This window comes from Hirundo rustica, chromosome 4, assembly GCF_015227805.2.
Source record: "Hirundo rustica isolate bHirRus1 chromosome 4, bHirRus1.pri.v3, whole genome shotgun sequence".
Lineage (NCBI taxonomy): Eukaryota > Metazoa > Chordata > Aves > Passeriformes > Hirundinidae > Hirundo > Hirundo rustica.
This window is the reverse complement of record NC_053453.1, coordinates 54241437-54265615: the sequence shown is the minus strand read 5'-3', so window position 1 is coordinate 54265615 and position 24179 is coordinate 54241437. Positions and strand designations below refer to the sequence as shown.

General features: G+C 40.8%; 1 protein-coding gene across 2 annotated transcripts in view; it reads right to left on the bottom strand.

Moving 5' to 3' along the window:
• The window catches only part of MYH9 (myosin heavy chain 9), a 70048-nt gene that overhangs the window by 19526 nt on the left and 26343 nt on the right, over positions 1 to 24179 (bottom strand). For both annotated transcript variants that reach the window (XM_040062868.1, XM_040062870.1), the window contains exons 4-16: positions 19291 to 19318; positions 18471 to 18564; positions 13421 to 13513; positions 12672 to 12735; positions 12036 to 12134; positions 11038 to 11181; positions 8089 to 8184; positions 6897 to 7015; positions 5701 to 5853; positions 4342 to 4515; positions 3384 to 3557; positions 2709 to 2823; positions 158 to 351 (exon numbers count right to left, since the gene is read on the bottom strand). In XM_040062868.1, coding sequence (XP_039918802.1) covers positions 158 to 351; positions 2709 to 2823; positions 3384 to 3557; positions 4342 to 4515; positions 5701 to 5853; positions 6897 to 7015; positions 8089 to 8184; positions 11038 to 11181; positions 12036 to 12134; positions 12672 to 12735; positions 13421 to 13513; positions 18471 to 18564; positions 19291 to 19318 — 1547 coding nt within the window. The remainder of the gene's footprint in view (positions 1 to 157; positions 352 to 2708; positions 2824 to 3383; positions 3558 to 4341; positions 4516 to 5700; positions 5854 to 6896; positions 7016 to 8088; positions 8185 to 11037; positions 11182 to 12035; positions 12135 to 12671; positions 12736 to 13420; positions 13514 to 18470; positions 18565 to 19290; positions 19319 to 24179) is intronic.

Genomic DNA, 24179 nt, shown 5'->3' with positions numbered 1-24179 from the left:
GTATACAGTTATTTAAGATGACCTTAAAAAAATACCCTGAGAAAACAGAGCCTCTTCCAGATATCTTGTAAAACCTGAGAAAAGCCACCAACTCAGCCACATGCCCCAGGAAGCCCATGTAAGAACGCATGGGCTGTGCTGTTAGAGCTGTCTTTACCTTTTTCTCATGGTTGGGGATGATGCAACGGACAAAGTTGGGGTTGGTGTTCCTCAATGTAGCCATCAGTTTAGCCAGCTGTTCTTTGTAGAGCTGTCCCACTGTCCGGAACATTCCCTTCCTGGTTTTAAAAGCCCCTGGCAATGCTGTATCTGACATACCAGCTACCTGATCCAGCCCAACAATACGGTCCACTAGAGAGAGCACAGGAAAGAGCATTAAAATTCTCCCACAAACAAAGGAAGTGTTGGGACATACAAAGAACATCTGGGTAGAACAGGATAAATGAGAGGAGCTGAAGGATCCTTTTTGCTTCATCTCTACACAGATGTCAACTCCTGTACAAAATTTGTGCAGGGATAGGAGCAGGAAGGAAAAGAAAGCATCAGCTCACTACAGGAAGTTTGAGTGATGGAGTCAAACTTAATCCAAACATATTCTACTGATGTCCTGGATGGCAGCACTGGAAGAGCAATCTAGAAGTGAGTTTCAGACGCTTCTACTTGCTTAGCTTAGAATGAAAAACAAGAAGAGTTCTAGCTGCTAGCCCAGCAGAGTCAACTATTAGTTAACTCTGATCCAGACGGGGCCACAGATAGAGAAAAAGCCCAGCTTCACTCTTGCATTACAGGCAGGATTGTCATAAGCGATGATCAGAAAACTTGTATCTACTTGTAAACTCAATAAGCACAGTAAAAACCCAAACCTCAGGATACCACTGCTTGAGTTGTTCTTGGAGTACCAGTATTCTATGACACAGACGTGAACAACAACACTAGGAGAAAGTCAGAACTCCCTGCCCCAAATTTCTCCACTATGCCACAGTGATATCCAAGCATTGATGAAACTATCACCTTGATGGATGGACACCACAGAGTTGTTGTTTTTAGGTTTTTTTTTTTCCCCTCATTGAAAGTCACCTAGATCTGATAGCAGCAGGGGTAAGAAGAAACTAAAGTTTTACTTTTTCCCATTGCTTTTCCATGTGGAGACAAAAATTCACCCATCCAGCAAAACCCAACTGTATTACTATAAATTCCCACACCCCCAATACACTTTTATTAAGGGCTTCAAGCTACTCTTCACCATCTTTAGTGGCTGGCTGATGCCTACACTCAGGCTCCCAGTCTTCACTTCAGAAAATACACCAGCTTGTGCTCAACTGTCTTCTGATTTAAAAAAAAAAAGCAGCTGCTAAAAGACACCCCTGCAAAAGAATGAACTAGAAAGAATATTCTCATTTACAGCTAATATTAGCTAAAAACTGTTCACTTCTAGAGCAGCTGTTGGAATAGGGTCAAGGTCGTCTCATCAGAAAGAAAAGAAGGCTGTTACTAGATGACATAACGGAAATCCACAGAAGTGCATCCCAGACTGTGGCTGTGCCACTTCTCTTAATCTTAAGCCCTGCAAACTACTTCAAGACAGTGAAAAGGACAGTCACTTGCAACAGAAGATCCAGCTGAGAACAATAAATGAAAACTGATAAGGTGTGGTCAGCTGACCTTTTAAGCTCGAAAGTAGTCTCACACAGCAAAGGCCTTGTTCGGTACAACTTGCTGATGGCCATTTTTCACTCAGGACAACTTCCTTTGCCAAACTTTCTTTTAAATGATCAGCTGCTGGAGGGAAATCCCAGTACTACAACCAGTGTTAAACTGGATTTCAGTTTCTATGCAGACTCAGAAATCTTCCTTCCATATCTTGCAAGAAATACAGCTGTTCCACATCTACATTCAAACAGTTGACAGGGATTTGTTCCTACCTAAGTTAGGCAAGAGCAACTTCTAGCAACTGAATGTGTCTATATTTTTGTATCCACTTTCAAGGTGAATTTTACTTTTGTTTCCAAGTCCATGAGGAGCTACTAGCACAAAGCAGAGGAAATGAACAAAAAAGACAGGCAGGTATGACAAAAGGACAAAGAAGTTAACGGAAGCATTTGTTGCATGGCTCTAGGATGCATCACACACATGACACGACAGCTGGGTTTCTCAGTCACCTGGTTCTAGATGAAGAATAGGAAAGTGTTGATAGAAATAGGCTCTCTGAACCTTCTGCATCTCTGCAACAGACAGAGACGTCAAAGAAAACCTACCACAGAAAGTGACAGTAACAGTAAGGCTCAAAAGCAGATAAAACCCAGAGAAGATAGAGTAAAATACCAAACAACACTGCAGAAAGGGCACACTTAGTTGCAGGACTGAAAACAGATTCCAGCTCAGATCTTAAGTGTTGCAGCTATGAAAGCTACTGGCTCATGATGGTGCATTCATTCATATTTTATCCCAGTATTCCTCATTTTGAGACAGAATTGCCATATATGCAGAAAGCTTAAGAGAAGTTGATGCAAATGAACCTTTCTCTTGAGTTAGAGTAAACTTTTAATGAAATACCACGATCTAAGCGAAGGATGTTCCAGATAATGCTCATCTTGATGGTTTAGTCTTCAGAGAAAAAAAGCAAAGCAGCTCATCATAAGCTTTTGATGCTCAAGCTCTTTCACAGAAAAAAAAAAAGCAAACAAATGAAATGAAGTTTAATTACATACCATCTTTCCACAGCTCAGACACGAACTTATCCGATGACTGGTGGAGAAGAGTAGCGATGTTATCATTCAGCGGATCCATGTTCTTCATCAGCCATTCATCTGCCTTGTAATCCACCTGGAGAAGATAAACACAGCAAGAAGCTTGGGGGGGGTGATTCTCTGCAGCCCAAAATCCAACATCTGGAACGGTCTAGCAAAGTATCACCTAGGTTTGCACAACAACAGATTACCTAACCATTCTTGGATTTGCCATCTAAGTAAACACACCTATGAATTTCCAATCCTTACAAAGAGCTGCATGTTCCATTCTGTCAGCAAAGGGAATGGAATTGCAAGGCTAGTTTGTACCATCCAGAGTGTGACACAAAATAGCTGCAGCAGCATTTTTGGTGATGAAGTTCTTGGTGTAGGTCTCTGAGCAGTACGTCCAGTCTCACCAAGTCACACAGAACAAATTTAAATTGCTGTCAACTTTACATGTCTTGAACTATAAATATAGGTATAACTCGCAGGCAAATCTCCTTAGGCCCTGTAAGCTCCTCTGCAATGGAACACTTTCATGACATCTTTTGATGGTTTTTCATAGGCAACCATTTTGTTAAGTAGCCATTTCTAAGAAGCAGTAGTTAAGAATTAAGTATTCCAACCTTCACATTTTAGTTATTAATTCTTTACCTTGCCAGCATAATGTATGATACAGAAGTCAGCTTTGTCTTTCAGCTGTTTTGGCTTCTGAAATTTCGGGTGGGTGCCTTGTTCTTGAACAACTTTTTCCACAAAGCTTTTGTCTGTTGCTTTTGGGAACCAGCACTCTTCATCCAGCAGAGCCAGTATACCAGGAGGCCCAGCCTTAAAAAAGGGAAACATCAAAACATCAATAACTACATTACTACAATGATAATTAACACCTTTAGATGGCTAGAGGAGAAAAAAAAAAATCTAAGCCTGATCCACATCACATCCACCCCTTGTGTGATATCCGTTAAACTACTTCCATTGTAAATATAAACTGTTAATAGTTCTTCAATATCATCATCTGAATCTGACCATTTATATGAGAAAGTCTCTTCTGTGACATTTGTCTAGGTTGTTATTTTAGGAAAAGGTATTTTTTAATATAAAAATATTATTATACAGTTGCCTAAATATATTCAGGTGTCTAAATGCAAAAGACCATAGCAGAAAGTTGCACAAACTAATTATTATTATTGGAACATCTACTATGAAATTTGTAAATTCTCAAGTTTCATTAGAGCAGAACAAAACCAATGGAGTTCACAGCTTCTCGTCATGCCTGTAGTTAAGTAAGGAAGTTCACAGTACTTACAGCAAGCTGCACATATACCTAGCACCACACAGACCTACACAAGTGAGGACAATACAGTGAGAAGAAAAAGTGGACAATTAGATCCATTTTCATGCAGTGTTTCCTACGGAATTGATACTAATAGCCTTACTGGTGACACACTTTCAGACAAAGAAGAAACTGTTCGCTCCTGCTTCTAATCAAATTACAGTGTCAGTAGAGGATTGTAAAAGCTAGAGGGCCAGTTTCCAATCTAGGGGCAGAATGATGCCCTCCATGATAAAATCGGCGCAGCCACTTCCTGCAATGGTAGAACATCAAACTTACCGGCTTCTCTATGAGGTCAATGCAGGGCTGCAGGTCCAAGCCAAAGTCAATGAAATTCCACTCTATGCCCTCCCTCTGGTACTCCTCTTGCTCCAGAATGAACATGGTGTGGTTAAAGAGCTGCTGCAACTTTTCATTTGTGTAGTTAATACACAGCTGCTCAAAGGAGTTCAGCTAATGAAGAAATAGGTAGAAAGATGTTTGAGCAATTGCTTGTGAAGACACACCTAGCAACCTCTTAGCACAAAAGATCATATCTGTGGTTCAGGAATCTAAGCTAGAGTGGAGCAGACAAGTCCACTGTCAATAATCCCTTTGGATATGAACTGCCTGTTCTGTCACGTGCCACTGCACAGTGCTGCAGTCCCGAGAGAAGTTCATACACATTGGTTCTCAGACTTGGCAAAAGAATGTTTAGCTGTAAACAGCAGAAGAGTTACTGCAGCTACTTAACATGGGACAAGAAAGGACTCTGGTTTTCTCACAAATGCAGAGCCAGCAAATCCTTTTCATAGGAAGAAGCAGCAAGAGAAGCCTGAAGACAAATTCCTAAAAGTGTGCGGACTGGAATGTCCCTTTTTAATCCTTACATAAAATCAAGGGAAGTGAGGGAAATTTCTTCAAAATTCCCAAATTTCTTCAAACAGTAAGGACAAGGTTAATAACCAACGGTGCATCTTTACATTTGATCACACAAAACATAATGCAGCTTCTAAAGAAACATTTCCTGTTCTAATTCCTCCACATTAAATAATTCCTAACTATGCTATTTATTCTCCTCTGCTTTTCATGAGATCCAGCAACTGTGAAGCCAAATTTATACCAGTAAGGGGGGAAGGAAACAAAAATACCCCCCAAAAAACCCAAACAACAACAACAAAAAAAACACCTCCAACAAACCCCACAAAAAAACCCCCACAAACTTTTCTGTGTCTGTTTTCTATTTCATTTTGCAGCTGGTCATGAGCTAGACCCAGAGTAACATAACACAGGTTGACAGGCGCTGCCTTTCTGGGATAACGGCAGGATAATTCTTTTTTGATGGCAGCCCGTGGCTGCTTCAGATTATAATGCAAACTACACCCTAAAATTATTTTATAGCATCCCATAACAGTTTGGCCTAACAGTTCCCTGACATCTAGAGAAAGAGTTCACGTTTCCCCTCTCCCCCCTCAACTTTCCTTCAGCTCCTCCTCTCCTATAATTATCTTGCATAAGATTTGATTTTGATGCCCCTTTTCGTGGACTTCACGTTCTTTCCAAGAGTGTGTTATTTTCCAGTTGTAAAGCTATTTCCTTCTGCAGTCTATGCTCCATATTTAACTGTGCTGGGTGGAAGGACCTGACATCTCTCCTTACCTCAAAAATCTCAAAGCCAGCAATGTCAAGGATTCCGATGAAGGATGCACCCTGTCTCTTGGTCTTATCTAAAGCCTTGTTGATGCGCATAACCAGCCACCGGAACATTCGTTCATAAGTGGCTTTGGCCAGGGCTTCAATGGCAAAATCAGCCTAAACAGCAAACAGACAAACATCAAAAGTTGCATTACAAACCAGAGAAAGGCACAGATTACACTGTTTCAGGATCTAGCAGCTCAGCTGTAGTCTGGTATTTTTCTCTCCACCGGGAAATTCACTTAACAAAGCTTATTTCATTTTTTTCCAAATGTAAAGTAGATGGTATAGTGATATTCCATACACAGAAGCAAAGAATTTGTCTCTAGATTAGTGTGTCAAAACAAAATTTCAGGATATTGCCAGCTGGAGGAAACAAGAGCTGCTATTAAAGAAAGAAAAACTATGCCCAGTCACTTTCAAAGACTGTAGTAGCATGGAGTATTTCATAGGCCCATGGAAATGAATTTAAAGTCTTTTGTAACTTTGGATTTATGAAGCCCAATTCCCCTCTGCCACTACCCTATGTTTGACAATACTATTTGTAACAAGAAATTAAACATCAAAAGGGATAGGCAGCATGGAAAGGCAACCTGTGACATGTTTCTTAATTCAGAGGATAATGCTGTGTTCATAAAAAAGCCAGGCAATGAGTGAGCACAGGGGTTTGCTCCATTCAATCAGGCCATGAGCTCCTAGGTCAAGTTTCACTTACAGCACAACCAGTCAAGAGTGTTACAAAATTTCCAATCAATTTCAAGGGTCAGCAGCAAATTCTTCTATCTTAGTAGCTGACCTACTCAAAAACAGTGCTTTCTGCACTGCACCAACTTGAAAACATCACCCTTGCATGCCATTGAAACTACTAACTCCCCGGGGACAGCTAGGCACCAAAATTAGGGGACTTGTGTTCTCTTTCTTTTTTTTTTTTAAGATGAGAAAGAGTGCTAAGGGACCAGGTGAATTCTATCTTTATACAGACTACATGAGCAAGTAAAATATCATGCTAGAAGCAATGGTACAATGTTCAAGTGTGCTTGCCATAAACTGCAATCATAAAGATGGTTAGTAAACACTATAGAAACCTTTGATACATTTATTGGCTGTGCAGCAGTAAGATTAGAGACCAAAGTACTTGTTCATTTTTTGAAGAGGCCTACCTGCTCTTTGGTCTGAGCTTTCTGGACATAATCTCGTCCAACTTTGATGCGAGGAGTCAGGATACCTCTAGTGAAGTCTGTCACATTGATACCCAAAAGGTGAGACACCTTCTGAGCAGCTAAAGACGGTAGAGGAAACAAAAAGATACATATTATTCTGATTTTCTCACAGAAAGCAAGAGAAAAAGAAAAATGTTCTGACAACTGTCTTTAGAAAAGTCAGGAAACAGCTTACAAAACACATTAAATGAAGGAGACGTTGCTGAGACAAAATACCTTCCTAACAAGAAAAAAACCTCCAAAAAACCCCTCTTGCAACCCATACTACACTTGACTGAGTTTCTCCAGAAGTCATTAGAGTACATTTGAAGTAACAGCCTCATACTACTAAATTGTAACACAGAAGCTTTAGAAAGGTCTTTGTCTGTAATCAATTTAAAAATACATCAGATAATGGATTTCTTGATCAAGCCAGTTCTGTCTTCATCTACTGATTAGTCTTTGAGACAACTCTATATTTCACATTCAAGATCCAAAACCCAAACGGGTTACTCTCTTCCCTAAAATGATATTTAAGTAGTAACAACAAAAAACCACAACCCACTTTGTGATAAATTAGCAACCTTCACAGTTCTGCAGTATATCTACAATGAAGGTCTAAGAGTTAAGTCTCCCAACAAATAGTCTTCCAACATGTGAAACATGGCACTATTTACACATTCAACAATGGGCAGCGCAATTAAAATACGTACACATGCTTTTATATCCACCATAAATCTATCCACCACCTTACTCTTACGGTTACCAGACTACCTACAAAGGCAGCAAAGAACACTCCTTAAAATCTGATAATATAGGTTTCAAGGAGCAATTACTGTAGCCTGTTTAAAGCACACACTCCACATATTCCAGTAGAGTAATCCTTTTCATCTGTTCCTCACGTGTACTTCCTGCCTAGCCCTGACACAAGAACAGTGCCACATTCCTGCCCGTGGGTGGCTGCAAACACACACCTGGCAGAACACTGAGTTTGTATGGAGCATGCCAGGTCCTCTGACAAATAATTCACCCCGGGAAAAAACAGGATTCCAGCATTCCATACATACTGCAATACATTCTCCCACTTGCAAGAACTTCCTGTAGGTTTTTTTTTGCTGCACTTTTCTTTGGTGTGGGGGAGGAGATTGGTTACCTGTATTGTCTGGCATAGAGGCTTGGTCTGTATTACGCTCCTTCTTGAAGACTATGTTGCCAAGTTGAAGAACACCTGAGATAACCTTCAGCAGACCTTTTAAAATAGTAATAATAATAACAGCTCAGTATCAGACATCACCAAAAGCCTCAATATGACCCAGTTATCTTTCCTAATATGTTAAGAGGCCCATCTCAGCATCCCAAAAATCCTTCTGAAATTCAGGAAAAAACACTACAGGCTATTCCTCTAAATGACTCCCTTTTAGGATGAAGGACTTGCCTTGTCATTTCTATGCAAAACTAGAGAGCCTAGAAATTTACCCATTCTCAACATCTCTATAAAACAGTGAGAGACAGAACTGAGGGTAAAGTGCCACCTACAACATCTATATTTTTAAATAAAACACTTTTTCTCTGCTTGAGGGTCAAAATTCATGCAATGAATTCGATACTCAATTTTCCTCACTAGTTACTGTTGAACAAAGGAAAGAGACATTTAAGAGTACAACTCAATGAAAGACTTTATTTCTTTAACCCTGTAACACTTTCAGTCCCCTGACCAAGATCTGTAGTCCTTACAGACACACATTATGATGAACAGAAGGCAGCAGGATGTGGGCGAAAGTGCCTGTACCGTAACTACTGCTAATTATATGCTGAAGCACCCCACCCCATTGCTAATGATATATTCACACTCTGCAAATGACGCATGTCAAAAAAGCCAAACCATCAGATGCCAAGACAGGGAAGATGGTGTCAATTCAATTTTCACCACGTATCAATCAAAGCTGATTGCATAACAGCTTCCAGTTGCCTTGAGCAAAGTAAACTGCCAGTCACTTGAAGGAGATCTTCTAACAAAGGCATTTTTATGCATATTTTGGCTGAGGTAGAATCAATTTTCTTCACAGTAGCTGTTATGGGGCTGTGTTTTGGATTTGTGCTGGAAACAAGTGTTCATAACACAGGGGAAGTATTTTAGTTACTGCTGAATGGTGCTTACACAGAATCAAGGCCTTTTCTGCCTCACCCCACCAGTGAGGAGGCTGGGGGTGCACAAGAAGATGGGAAAGGACAGAGCCAGGACAGCTGACCCCAACTGACCCAAGGGATAGTCCATACCACATGGCATCATGCTCAGCATTACAGAGCTGAGGGAAGAAGGAAGGGAAGGATGTTGGGAGTGATAATGTTTGTCTTCCTAAGCCACTGTGTGATGGAACCCTGCTTTCATGGAGAGGGCTGAACACCTACCTGCCACTGGGAAGCTGTGAATGAATTCCTCATCTTGCTTTGCTTCACCTGCATGTGCAGCTTTCGCTGTACCTGTTAAACTGTCTTTATCTTGATCCATGAGTTTTCTCACTTTTACTATCTCAATTCTCTCTCCCATCCTACTGGGCAGGAGTGAGTGAGCAGCCACGTAGGGCTCAGTTGCCAACTGGAGTTAAATCACAACACTATCACAAAAAATTTTGTTTTAGGTAAACATCCTTGTGATAATAGAGTGAACAAAGGCTCCATATATGCTACATTAGGAGTAACAGAAAAGATATATACATTTGTGATTGTCCCAGTCCGCTTGGCACTGGTCCAGCCTCACCCCAAGTCCTGGGTGCAGTTTTGGGTGCCACAATATCAGACAGATATAAAGCTACTAGGGAGTGTCCAAAGGATGGCTATGAAGATGATGGGTCAAGAGAAAGCCATAGGAGAAGCAACTGAGGTCACTTGGTTGTTCAGCCTGGAGGAGACTGAGTGGGGGACTCCACAGCAGCCTACAGCTTCCTCACAAAGGGCAGGCCAGGCACCCATCTCTCTGGTGACCAATGACAGGATCCAAGGGAACAGCGTGAAGCTGTGTCAGGGGAGGGTTTGGCTGGAACTTGGAAAAAGGGCACTGGAACTGGAATCAATAACTGGTCTACATGACAGCAAAGACATACCCTAGAGCATACATTAGAAACAACTCAAAAAATTGAGCATAGCAGGACACCCTGATGAAGAATTAGGCTACTATTTCTTTTATTTGGTTTAGGCAAATTTCTCTTCACCTCCATACAGACTTTTCAGTCTCAGATAATTCAGGATATCAAGAAATGTATTGAGCTGTTGATAACAACAGCATGGATTTTAAAAGTTGGACTGTAAAGAGCAGAAGGCTCGGGTAAATAAATGTTCCCTACAGCCACAAGACATGCTGCCTTCAGCAGAGGAGGTGGTGACCTCAAACCACAAGCAGATGCTTGCTTGCTTCAGTGTAGAGAATAACAGTCCTAGCTCTAGAGGACCATATACACTTCAAAGGTGAAACTTTGCAGAACACTGATTCCCAACCAGTGGGGCAGATCACGAATGAGAGAGTACAGAGCTCTGGTGAATACGTATCACTGCACTTTGTGCTGGCTGCATGCAATTCTATTTTCACTGTCATGCTACTGTGCTCCCAGAATCAGACAATATTAATTTCTGATCAGCAGTTCAGTGTTAAGCTGGAAAGAAAGGCACTGTGACCGACCCATTTTCAAAGGACTAATCCAGCAGTGGATGGATCAGATACTTTGGAGCCACTGCTAAGGGATAGGGGGAGCACAGAAGCTATGCATTGCATAAAAGAATGAGAGGATCTTATATTTTGGATGTGTTTTTCATAAACTGGGTATACAAGCCTCAGATTGGGAACAAAACCAGCAAGCAGAGGCATGTTTTTACTAGCTGCTTGTTCTAAAGTTAACTCTATAACCTGTGCTGGTAGATCCTGAGGTGGGTCATTCCAAAGCTACTAAATTTTGTTACTCGTACGCTGTTTACTAGGGGCAGAGGGAGCAGGAATAGACACAACAAAATCCCTAAACAAAAAGCTAACAAATCAAACCAACCAACCAACAAAAAAAACAGAACAAAAAAGCCTGAGACATGGCCTCTTTTATTCCTTGCATATTCGTACCTATCTGCTCTTCATCTGGGATGCCCATGATCTTCATTGCCTCCATGGTCTCCTGAAACATGTCTTTGTCTTGCTGACCAGGGATCGTAACATGCCCATTGGAAAGGAAGCGGTATTTGTTGTAAGGCTCCAGCAGCAGATCATCTTAGGAAAGAATTGAGAAAGAAGTTGCTATGGATTTTTTTTTTTTTAACAGAGAACAAGCTACTACCAATATCAAATTTCTGACTAGCATACACTACCAGCTCCTGGATGAATCTAGGATTAAGCCCAGTTTTACTTCAGGCTGAACATTTAATGCATTTTAGATAAACACAGTTTTTCTGTGTTTTTTTTTTCTATTCCTTCCTCTGGACTACTCCACCAAAGCAGTGTCACTCATCATTAGGTCCTATATTTGTAAAAAATAGGGATTAACTTGAAAGTAATTTTGCCTTTAATTTCAGATAATTTTTTTTCACGTCAGATAAAAGCTAATATACTAACTCTTGAAACAGTAGGAGCTATGAGAAAGTCCTCTCATTGTCTCATTCCTGCAGATCCATTTGCAGCTCTTGCACAACACAGATCCAGATTACCAGGCTGAGGTATTAAAACAAGGTGTGCTTGGATTCCAGACTGCTAGAGCTGCTTAGAGGCTGGCAGATTTGCTCCACTCAGTTACACGCCAAGCGCATCACAGCAGGACCATTCCTGCACCAGAATGGTTTACATCATGCAAGACTAGACTAAACACGGGACAGTGATTTAGATAAGGAAGGGCGTAGAGTCATTGCTGGCAGGGAGACAAGTGCAGGAAGGAACCAGAGAAGCAAGTTTTCAGGAACTGAGAAGTGCAGGGGGAGGGCAGATGGATGTATGAGTGCATGAAAGAAGTGGAGGAGAGCTGACCATATCCAAAAGGCAGAGAAGAAGGAACAGGTCCTTGTCTACAAGTGTTCTGTACCCTCTGTTGTTGTAGTTATGGGATTGCCCCTTCACAACACAATCTTACTTACTCTTCAAATGCTCCCCTGCCCCAGAGAGCAGGTAGTAAAAGATGTGGAAGGTTCTCTCCTCTTTGGCCTGGCGAATTGCACGTGACTTCTCCAGCAGATCTTTTGAGAGTCAAGGCACATGACAGGACACACAAAACCCTTCCTATTCTGTGGTAGGAGAAAAGACTACCTGATGTTCTCCTCATACCAATTCACAGGGGTATTGACTTAGCAATTACTATCAGGTCAACAACCCATTGAGCTTCTGGTCTCAGTTCTGCCAGCCTCTGAATGATGACTATGGTAAGAAAGACTTAACTGGTAAGAAACAAAAAAATAGTGGCCATCAATCCCCACTTGCCTTGGACAGAAATGAGAATGACTTATGAAATTCCACACCCATTCATGCAGTTTATGCTTGTATTCATCTCTTAAGATTAGAATTAATTCATTCATTCAGAAAAGACCTGCACCATGATCACAAAGGTCTCAAAATACTATTGAGGAAATAAGAGACTACAACAGTGATCTTGATAGCAGAAATTTAGAGTGCTTCCAACTGCTTTCTCAAACTAAGTCAGTTGTGAAGAGACTGCTAGGTAGCATTCCTGACACCTCTAGAGCCTTGAACTTTTCAAGGGGTTACAGAAAGGATACAGGTCTCGATATTGGCTCCAACAATGTAGCCGTTGACATCAAAGTTGATTCTGATAAATTTGCCCTAAGAGGAAGACAACAGCATTAAAATTAGTAGTCTTTGTGTTTGGTAACAACAGTAAACAACAGAGGTAAACCTTCTCTTTTTAATCCAAGAAAGGAAACTCCAAACAGGTCAGGCAGGTTTTAGGGAAAGCATAAGGTCAGCCAATAGGCAATGCCTGCTGATCACAACATCAACTGAACAAAAAAGATACCAAGCACTTCCAGATACTTCTGTCTGTCATTGTGACAGCCTACAACTTACTATGTTTCAACCTAAATTTCCCACAACCAGGGTCCCTTCAATTTCATGTTACACTACCTTGACAGTTCCACCTCTTTCAGTGTTAGCTTCAACCACATTAATTTTGCTCTGGCTTCCCCACCTGCCTCTCAGACATTGTCCACTGCTCTCCAGGGCAAGCAAAATAAGGATGAGTCTCTAGGATAAAACTGACTGCTAATGATTACAACAGAAATCAGCACAGATGATCCTGGCACAGGGTCTGGTTTCTTCATTCTAGAGATCTAAAAGATCTGTTCTGGATAATTCACTGAATGAAATTAATTTCCCAGATTAATTTAAAGGAAGTCACTCAGTTACTCTACCCCTGACAGCAATTCACCCAAAAGCAGAACACTCTGGAAAGTGTAAAATACACTTTTGAAGAACTTTTTGAAAACACTCATGACAAAATAATACTCACAAATCGTGAGGAGTTGTCATTCTTTACTGTCTTGGCATTTCCAAAGGCCTCCAGGATGGGATTAGCCTGGAGCAACTGTCTCTCCAGTTCTCCCTAAAGAGAAATCCAAAATTAATAAAGTAGGTAGCAGTTCACTGCATTAACCTCAGGTCAAACCAGTGCTGCAGTTTCAATTCACACTGGTTTGGCATCTGTTGTAGAGAAGCCATATTAAACCTTAGGAGACGATCCCTTAAACCTTCAAAGGAGACTCATTAGTTATCTGGGTTAAAAGGAAACATTCATAAATAAACCTTATTCCCTTCCTCCCAGTACATCTTTCTGTTAGCAAGAAGCCCTCCAAAGTCAATTGGCTGTTACATCCTGCAGACTTCCCAGGGACAAAGTGAAAACCATACCACTATCCAAGACCAGGCCCTCATCCCAGAAGTGTACTGCCAGAGAGGCTGGAAGAGCGAGGTAAATCCTATCTTGACAGCTCTGAACACTGCTACCAGTAGGTTAAGAAGTTAGTCTGAAAAGGTCTAATGTTTTATAAAAACCAAACAGGAAAAGCTTGCACTTTTCTAAGAGTCTACATCTTAAAAAGTACAGAACAAGCAAAAATCTCCTTTGTAAGGAGAAACACACAAAAAAGATAATTAGTTGTATTCCACAAACTGCATTATTGCTTGCATTCTGCTACTATATTCACACACTCCTCTCCTCAAGGAACACAAAATGCTGGAATTGTAGAAAAATAAATTCAGAACTTTTATCTCTGCCCTGTATTAGACCATTGCAGCATATACACCCTTCCCTGCAGGTTCTACATGTATCACTAAGTCTTTTGAAAAATTACTTGTCCTCTGCGCTAAAAGCACGGAGTTCTCTATATTTCAAGATCAACTAAAAAGCTTCTGGAGACACAAAATTACAGTTTAGATTAATGTTTCTGTTTTTAGTAGTTATCAGTAAGTACTCAAGACTGCCTGTGCATAACAGATGGAAATGAAATTTGATTTGTGAGAACTGGGATTTATGGGGAAACTATTTAAGGTTACTTCTAAAGGAAAATTGTTCCCATTTGTTCTCAAAGACAGATTAGTTCTTACACAGTGTCTCTAAAAATACAAGGGATTAAAAAAAGAGGAAGATATATGAGAAACTGTACAACGAACCACAGGTCTTTATTTTTTACTTCCACAATCACTTCACGCTTGCAAAGTGCAGGGCTGAACAAGACCCCCAGCCCTGGTGGAACTGCACATACACAGAAGGGGCAGCTGCTGCAAACACCTTCACTCACTGTTAAGTATAGGTAACAAGGGGCTTAACGGGAATCTGAGCTGGGACATCATGGGTCTGACAACAGACCCAGCATCTGGCATTGGCAAGGAGAAAAAAAAAAACTTGAAATTAGGCTTCAGTCCTTGAAACTGTGTGGTAGTCACATTTCCCCTTGTGTTCTGCCACATGTACTGACATTGGAATGCTCTTCCCTCACACCAATCCTCTTCCCCATCCTGCAGTGAAGTCCTAGGCCTCTGTTTCTAAATGCAATTTGTTACTATTCAAGTGAGAGTTGACAGCAACACAGCACTTAAAACCAAACTATGGAACAAGGAGGGAAAAGAAAGCAGGCTTTGACATCAAATGTATTTTAATTATTTGTCTAAAATTAAAACTGAGGCCATACTTAGCTACACAAAGACAGGAAGTTTATGCAAATCCACATATAATAGACCCTACTGTTACTTAGTACCTCAGGAAAAAGTGTTATTAGTTTCACGTAGGTGTTGGTAAATTGTAGTTTGGAGGTAATTAGGCTTCTTGAAACATCAAGGTAGCAATGTGCACAGAGAATGTCAGCTGAGCCTCACAACAATATGAAGCTCTGGGGACAGGAAAACGCTGAAGAGTTGGTCAAATCACTGAGCTCTCCTGATTTGCCTCAGCACCATGACACAGTGGGAAAAATCCAAGTTCTCAGCATGCCACATAAGACTAAGTGTCCACAATTACTGCGCCCATTCCTCACTGCATGATGTCTTTCTTTAAAAGGCAATTCCATTACGTTTAGAATTTTTATAAGTTTTTGGGTGAAGTTTGTTGGGGATTTTTTACCTTAAACTTTGATGGTTACCTTTCACTGATGGAAGATACTTCATTATTTTTATAGAATGGGTAATTTTGCAAAGCGAAACCACTACAAGACAGAGCTGTCCATCACAAGGCTTTCTAAAAATGCTAAGGTTCCTATCATTAAGATGCTGCCAATTTCTTGGCACCTGTAATCGTCATTCCTTGACCTGAAACAAATTTGTTTAACACTTGGCATGCATTTGAAGTATGTGCATTATTCCTCCTGAAAACAGAAGCAGAAAAAGCCACTGAGTCTGTCAGCCTGTGGCTGGCAGTTCCCAGCACTCTTCAGTATGCTCTTTCTACTGCTGTGAAATTACAACACCAATTTAAAGCAACTAAATTCCTTGACATCTACCTTGTACTCTGAATTTTTTTTTTTTTGCATCTTATACACTTTTTGAAATGTCTTCTAAGCAAGATAGTAGTTTTTCCAGCTATTTATTATTCAGAAAATATGGAGAAAGGCACCCCGAAATCACATCTGCCTTTAACAGCGTGCAATTAAAAAAAATATGGGGGAGGGTGTTTGAGTTGTTTGTTTGGTTTGTCGGAGTCTGTTTTGTTTTTTACACTTCAGAGATTTGCTTTTGTATTCTTCTCTGCAGTCATGTGAGAGATTATCAAACAACTAAATCCCAACACCAGTGGCTGGATGGGGGAAGGAGAGTGATCATCCCTAACTGAAGTTTTGTTCCAAATATTTAAATGTTCGCTACTATTACCCACATATTTCCAATTAGCTACAAACACATCTTGAAAAATCATTACATGATTTAGGAAGACAGTAGAGAAGCTGAGATTAAACATGGGAAAACATTGATTTCAACTTCCATAAATAGAAGTTTCAACAAATGAAAAAAAAACTTCCTAATCTATAATTAGATTCAGTACATTCCCCAAAAGAAGCCTTAGTGTGCTTAGAAGTCACACCATGCAGCTCGAAGCTTATTTAGCTGAATATACTGACACACTGGGAATGGTGGAATGCACCACTACCTCCAGAACAAGTGAGCGAAAGAATATGTTCTATAAAACCGATTTTGCCCTGATACTTGGAAAAACACCGGTTTACATCCAAAACTTCATGGCAAAGAAAGTATCACTACTTTCTATAATAGCCTTTGTTAAGTTCTGTGCCTAAAGACAAAAATCTTCCATGACCAGTATACCTGAGATCCTCAAAAAATTAAACACATTCATCTTCATAAACTCTTATATTATGATTCTAAGTTTGCTCCATAGAGAAGTGTTGCAGAGAGAGCTCACTGCTGATTAACAAAGGCTTCAGCTATAAATTCCCTCTGGTAAGGTCAGCTTAGCCACAAAACATGGGCAGCAGGACTTTTTGAAAAAGTCAAAACTTAGGAAAAAAATTAAGTATCAAACTTGGGCAAATCACCAACTAGTCCAACTTAGGACTGTTTTATTCTTCTAAGCAGATTGCCTGTCCTGCTTTGGCAGTTCAAATTTTACTCACAGACAAGCAGTGGAAGAATACTTAACTCAACCCCATGATTCTATTTTCCACACTTAAGAAAAGAAAAAAAGAGAATGTTTCTAAATACAGCTACTGACAGACCATGGAAAAAGCCTTCATATGTCTGAAATTTTGGCACACAGAACGTCTTTTTTTTTTGTAGAATTCCAGAAGTTAGTTACTACTATGGAGCACGCACACACACAGTGTGCTTGCATGCAAAAATGCCTTCTTATTTATATACTCCACATGCATTAGACATGCCTACAAATTAAGCTACCATAGGAAAACTTATGTAGCAATGCAGTGGACATACCTGGCACTTGGCTTTCATTAATGAACATTTCCATCGTGTTCAGATCTGGCTAACAAGCCCACAGTCCTAAAACACCCTGGCTAAACACTTAACTACATTAATCTTACTAGGAACACCGAACACACTACATGTTTAAGATTCTAGGAAGCCTTGTCCAGTCCTATTGTCCTGGAGAAGTACTTCTAAAATGGTATGTAGCTAGGAAAATCCTGCAAGAAAAATCTTAAAAGCAAACTAGTATTGAGCACAGAACACAAGTATTTTCTTGATATCACTACAGTCTCCAACTGAACATCCTTACAAAAAAGATTACTGTGCACCACACAAAAAAAAAATAAAAATTGTGAATTGTCTATGGATTTGCTTTAGCTGCAGAAAGTGATATTGGTGTGGAGTGAAAAGCTGCTCAAAAAAATCACACAATGGGACAGAAAATGCATTCCTGGTGCAGAACGTGCAGTAAACGTGCAGCTCACCTACGAGGATACAACTGAAGAATTCGGCAATTGTCCACCGGGGGAGAGGGAGGGGGAAAAAAATATAAGTGAGACATCTTTAAAGTCCTCCCACCATCATCACCACCCTCCTCTCATGTGTTCCTAACACTTGGTTGTTTTGCCCCCTTTTAATGTTTTCCTACAATTTCTCAGTTTTCAGCTGATATCCACTAGCCTAACATTGTATTCTCCAGTTTTGACACAGCACATGTAATAGCCTGACCTAATCTATAATGCTACAGAAGAACAGAGACAACTCCTCCACAGAAGGATCAGTTTTAAACTGCCTAGACTGGTTATAAGCAATACATCCACGTGAAAAGATCAGTACAGGTGATGCATTTAGAGCAGCTCTCGCCCATGCACTTGCTCATGAATCCAAGGAGTTGTGGATGAGTTTACGTGCACTGTAGATCCACTGAATTCAAAGGAGTTATGATTTTGAACAGTGTTCCCTGACTTGCGATTTTTGACAGACTTATTGCTTCAAAGTTCACTGACCTCCTAAGTCCCCTGATAGAAGTTAACATCTACGCTTCTACTGAGCAATGTGTCCTTTACCAACATTGGCCAGTATATATATAGTGTCCAAAGTCAGCAGAGCAATAAAGTATCGTTAAACCTAGGTCTTACCTGGTCTTTTTTGGACTTGTGCGAGGAAGCAACATGAGCCAGATACTGAATGACCTTCTTGGTGTTCTCTGTTTTACCAGCTCCTGATTCACCTCTGTAAAGAAAATTCTGCAAGTTATCCACAAACAAGATATAAGGGAACACTTTCATATTTCTAATCCCAACCGACATCCTTAACTGCCTTCTGGCCATTGCAACACCTCCCTTAAAACCAAGGGAAACAAAGCTGGGCTGCTGCTGGACTGCAGTATGGAAGGCAATAAAGAACTGTGCTTTCTAGTCACTCGGATACAAAGACTATTGAGTGGCTGAGGAATAGCTTGAAGGCTGCTGTAGAGGTTGGGGTGAAAGGTAATGAAGTAAATATTTCAAATGGAATCCTCCTGACTGCAAGAAGAAACATACCAATTCCTTAAGTAAGGCTGAGGGTCAATCAATTTTACTGTGTCTAGAAGAAAAACTGCTGTATCAAGAATATCTGTTACTCCATTAGCCTCATCAGTATGCATGCACTTAAACATAACAGCTGCATCAAATCTGAAGGAACACTCCAAGCCTTTTCCATTGACAAAGCTGTATTTCTTTAGTAGTTTTGAGCACAGGGCTGTTTCAAAACCACCCTTCCTCCATTTATTACAAAAATTATTTTGCAGAAGGAATTATATATTGGAGAAACTGTACTGGGACTTTCCCTGACTCTCCATTATTACCTGATTCTGTAATTCCACTACCAGCACTTAATATTATGAGAGTCCTTCCACCAAGAATATAAAACCACAAACTCTGACATGCAGACAAACTGACAATTGTAAATACTCACGTGCAAAGGATGGACTGATCCTCTCGATCTAGAAAAAATTTAAAAGAGTAGTCAGACTGGAACTCTAAAAGTAAATTTCTCTGACAGAATAAAATCAACACCAAAGACAGCAGGAACTAGTAAACACTGACAAGTATCTTCAGAAACACAGCCAAGTAACCCCTTCTCTGACAAGACATCCACTTCCTACCATATGCCAAAATATAATAGCACCACAGCAATTTAGTTTTCTTCATCCAGAAAGAATATTATTTACATTATAATTTTTCTACAAACACTATGGAAGTCTCCTACTGAATGTTTCTTTACCACACAGCTACAGTGTGATGTGCATCTACTTGTTCTTCTGCCCCTATTACAGTGGGCCCATACTGACTTGGAAAAGTTATCAGCAGGGCAGTGAAAATTGAAGAAATAGGGGGAAAGTGGGAAAGCAACTGTTAAAAATCCTAAAGTGCCTAATATTCGCATCAAGCGGAGGCTTTCGGACCAAAACAAACATCGGAGGCTCTGTGACAAAATATTTGTTACCAATTTAGTACAGACCCAAAAACTTCAACACCGAGCAGTAGCCTCCATCCTATACAGCTGATTGTGGCACCATCCCCTATTGTATTAACACAGCAGTTGGTAAGAATAGAAACCTTTTCTTTTCCATGTTGACATACCAACAGACATACTAATGCCTGTGTTCGATTCCCAGCTGTGGATGCTTTCCAGTTACAGAACTTAACTCACCCAGCCCATTCACCACTATCTTCTCCCACATCTTTAACCTCCTGTCAGCATTCCCCTATGATTCCACTTCGTTATGCACAGTCCTGACCAGTCCTTCCACCATGCCCTCATCCCACAACTCCTGCACACGCTCCACTGATTCTGCCCTGTTTCGCTTTCACCCCTGCCCTTCACCCTGTGCCACCTACCCTCAACCCAGGTTCCATCCCATTCCTTCACACCACCAGGAACAAGCTGGGAGCACTAGGAAGACTGGAGAGTGCCTGTGCCTACACCAGAACAGCCTCAGTAGCTTTTAGTCATCACAGGGACAGTGAAACATGCACAGCAAGTCATTGACTGAAAGCCCACAAGAGCCACTGGGGCACTCAGAACACACTCTGCCACCAAACTCAAAATCCTCATGAGCCTGGGCGGGGGTTTTTTTGGTTTGACCTTAGGTGTTTGTTTCTAAATCAAGACCAGAGGACTCCCAGATTATTCAGTCTGAGAAGCTCAGTAAGACAGCAGCAGTTAGATTTCATTCAGGCATTGCTACTTTCCTTTTTCCACTCATTGCACTGGACTAACATCTACTCTCTAAAGAGAGATAAAGCACCCCTCAAACATTCATGAGAATATGCAATTCACTGGATCTCTCCAATAATTTTTTTCAGTAATTGGTGACATCCAATAGTATGTTTATGTGACTGCCTCCACATTTTAGCTACTGGTTCTTTCTATTCCTTTTCCCCATAGCTTAGCGAAACCAAGCACACTCTGTATTCTTCCCACCAGACAGTACTTAAATGATATAATTAAATCACCATTCAAGTTGTTTCATGCAAGATAAAGAGATTGAGCTGTAATTAGGGAAGGCTTTCTAGTCTGATAGATTTCAAGTACCTGAAACCTCTTTCTATACCCTTAAACACTGCTGCTGCAATTTAGCATTTCAGTACTAACATCATGAATGCCACATCAATCAAGAAAAATCTCCCGTACACCCAGTTTAAAAAGATAGCATATCTAGCCTTTGCACATATTTTTGTGGAATAAGGAAAGCTAGCAAACCTAACAGGTTTGAGATTCCATCTTAAAATATTCTGAAGCCAATAATGGAAGCATTAGGATCCCATTATGCAACTCCTGCTCTTGAGCATCTTTACTGGAAACTGATTGTATGTAGATGAGCACAAAAAATGAGAGTAAAATAATCTGCTTTTTTCCTGTTAGAATATTACCTGTCATTACCCTGATAATACTGTTCTTAGAAAGAGCTGATCAGTCTCAAGCCTGGAAGAAAGCAAGTAAAAGAAATTCACCACTCAAACAGTTTTGGCCTGGCAAAATCTTAAGCCTTCAAAATTAGATACTGCAGCTTTACTTAAATTAAATATCAATTTTTTCAAATGCTGAATTTATTTACTGCCTTTGAGATATACACTCCTTTTGCTGAGGGCCAGGCCAAGAGTAGATGGCAGCCAGCTCCAAAGGCTTCACACATTTAAGGTTCCCAGTGGGTCACGGGCTCAGCAGGCACATGCCAGCCCTCTGCATGACTGGGCACTTTGAGGGTGGATCAGGTGAATAACTAATGACTCATTTATGGTTTGCCCAAGGAAATATATTCTTCAGTAGTACAACACCTGAGTACAATTCTGCGCCACAAAGCAGCTATGTGAAAGGACAGGACTGTGCCTCTGAATAACATCTGACTTTCAAAAGCTTGAATAAAAACAAACAATTCACTTATCAAGAAAAGGTTATGCTCACATTCAGCATACTACTGAGGATCTTCTAAGTAGTACATTTCGGAGAAAGAAAAAAAATTAAAAATGTAACTCAAAATAAGGTGCTTCTTATTGCTGGTAACCAGCTCTGATCTTGGAATTATGAGCTTCTGGGGCTTCTCAAACAGGCAGTGGAGGCCCAGGCACTTGAATAGACCTGCCTTCCCATTTCCATCCTAGAGATGATCCAGCAAAAGAATACCAGTAAGCAGACAGATGAACTGACTGCCCAACAGAAAAAGAGATGATCAACATCAGATAACAATACCAAGCAACTCGTTGGCACTGAACACTCCTCGATCATGCCAAGTTTTCTCACACTTGATTGAGAAGTTCTTTCCAGCCTGGTTCCAGTAAGGCAAGGTAGCCACAGCACCCTGGATTGACCCCAAGGAATCCCAAATGGGCAAGCACAGGATTTTTCCCCACCTTAATGCAGAGCAAGGAGCTGAAAGGTGGTCAGGCAGGAAAAGTCACACTGTTCAAAATCCTCTTGGCATGAAGCTTTCCTCCCCCAACATACTTTCCTGGTGGCCCACTGCAGCTGCCTTAGTCACCTCTGCTTTAAGTCAGCAGGAACATACCTGCAAGTGCAGGCAAGTCTCCGGGAGCACGCAGACACTGCCATAAAAGGCAACATTCCTGTTTGCAATCCAGGGGAAATTCTTTCCCAGGACTGCAAAGCAGCAGTCACTGGGATAGCTGGAATTCTTCTAATTGTGTATAGACAGACAACTCAAATAATGTGTTGAGCAACAGGAAACTGGAGCCCACCAAAGGGGCAAAGAGCTAACACATACAAAGCATAACTCTTAGATATTCTTCAAATTAAGAAGAGTTCCAAATGCCAATATTCATTCTCCATATGATACTGACTTGTGCCATCACAAATCAGAATTCTGTTGTCCAGGCAAGAGACCACCTCCGCTCCCCCTTCTTTTTTTTTTTTTCAAAGGATCATTCAACATGGGTGTACTGCACTACTTCAGTCAGCATTTGCCTTTACTTCATTGTCAGTTGTGCAAGCAACCTACTCAGCAAAAGAGAATGTGCTGGGTACCATAAACACAGCAGCTTATAATAACACAATCAAGAAATGCCTGATTAAAATAAATCTTCACCTGCTTTTCAACCCTAAACGGAGTCACTGATTAAAAACAATCCACAATAACAACTCATTTGTTAATTATAGCAACAGTTCTGTATTTCAAATCAGCTGACAAGGAAAGCTTTTTATCTAGGCTCTTCTTCAGCTCTCATCACCATAGTATTCAAGTGATCACAAGACACAGAAGCCTCAAACATCTAGAAATTCAGGGTGTAAAATATCCTTCAAATTTATTTGAAAATATCCTTCAATTTTAGTTATACTATTCAGCAGTACAGTATAATAATATCAGTAGATTAATTTTACTATGTAAAAAAACCCCATAACATGTAACTTATTCTTGACTTTCTTTAGTCCAAGAATAAAATACTGCATTTTAGACTGCTGACTGCTTCAGCATACATTAAAAACTTAATTAAACCTAAATGCGCTTTCACAAAAGAGACATCTTTGTACATAGAAAGCACTCGACCAAACATACTACTGGGAAACAACAAATGTGAATGAATGCTGAACTGCTGCGGTCAAATATATTGGCATAATTGATAAATTAATACAGCTCCAGTGTCTTGAATTTTGTTTTTCAAACGTTTTGGGATGGGAGAAGGAAAAGGCTCGGAGGCTAGAAGAGAATGTGCAATTTAAGCTCCACGTCTCAGTTACAGAACATCCTACCAGGCCTTTATCACCCACTTCCTCTGCATGAGTGACTCTCGTTTCAAGCCCGTTCATATCCATAAAAGGAGAAGTAATATAGCCTTCACACAATGGTGACATCACCTCTCCTGCTAAGAGGAAGCGGAGCTGAAAGGCAAAGGCTTGGCTTGCAGTCCCCTGCCTATAGCTGACTCATTAAGGCTAAAAGCTTAACCATAGCCGATGGTACCACCCACCTCCGAACCACGAGCGCCTGGCAGGCCGGAGCAGCCAGGCCTCCGCATTCCCGGTACTGCGCTGCTCCCCAGCACCCGCTGAGCGCCTGCAGCCCAACCTCGGCTGGCTGGCCAAGCTACAGAGCTGGCCTAAAGCAAGAATTACTCTTAAATGCATCTAAGTGCTTCAGCCACGCAGAAGTTTCAGCTCCTTACTGCCTCTCAAGCTTCTCTTCTGACATCAACATAATTATACATCCCATGTCCTTTCCTCGGGGCTCTTATAACAGGAGGAGCCCCAGGGACCTGACACACTGTGCTACACAGAACAACCCCACCGGCAACAGACCTAATCAAGTGTGTTCACTGCGGTGCTTTAACCTACATGGCGGCTTGAAT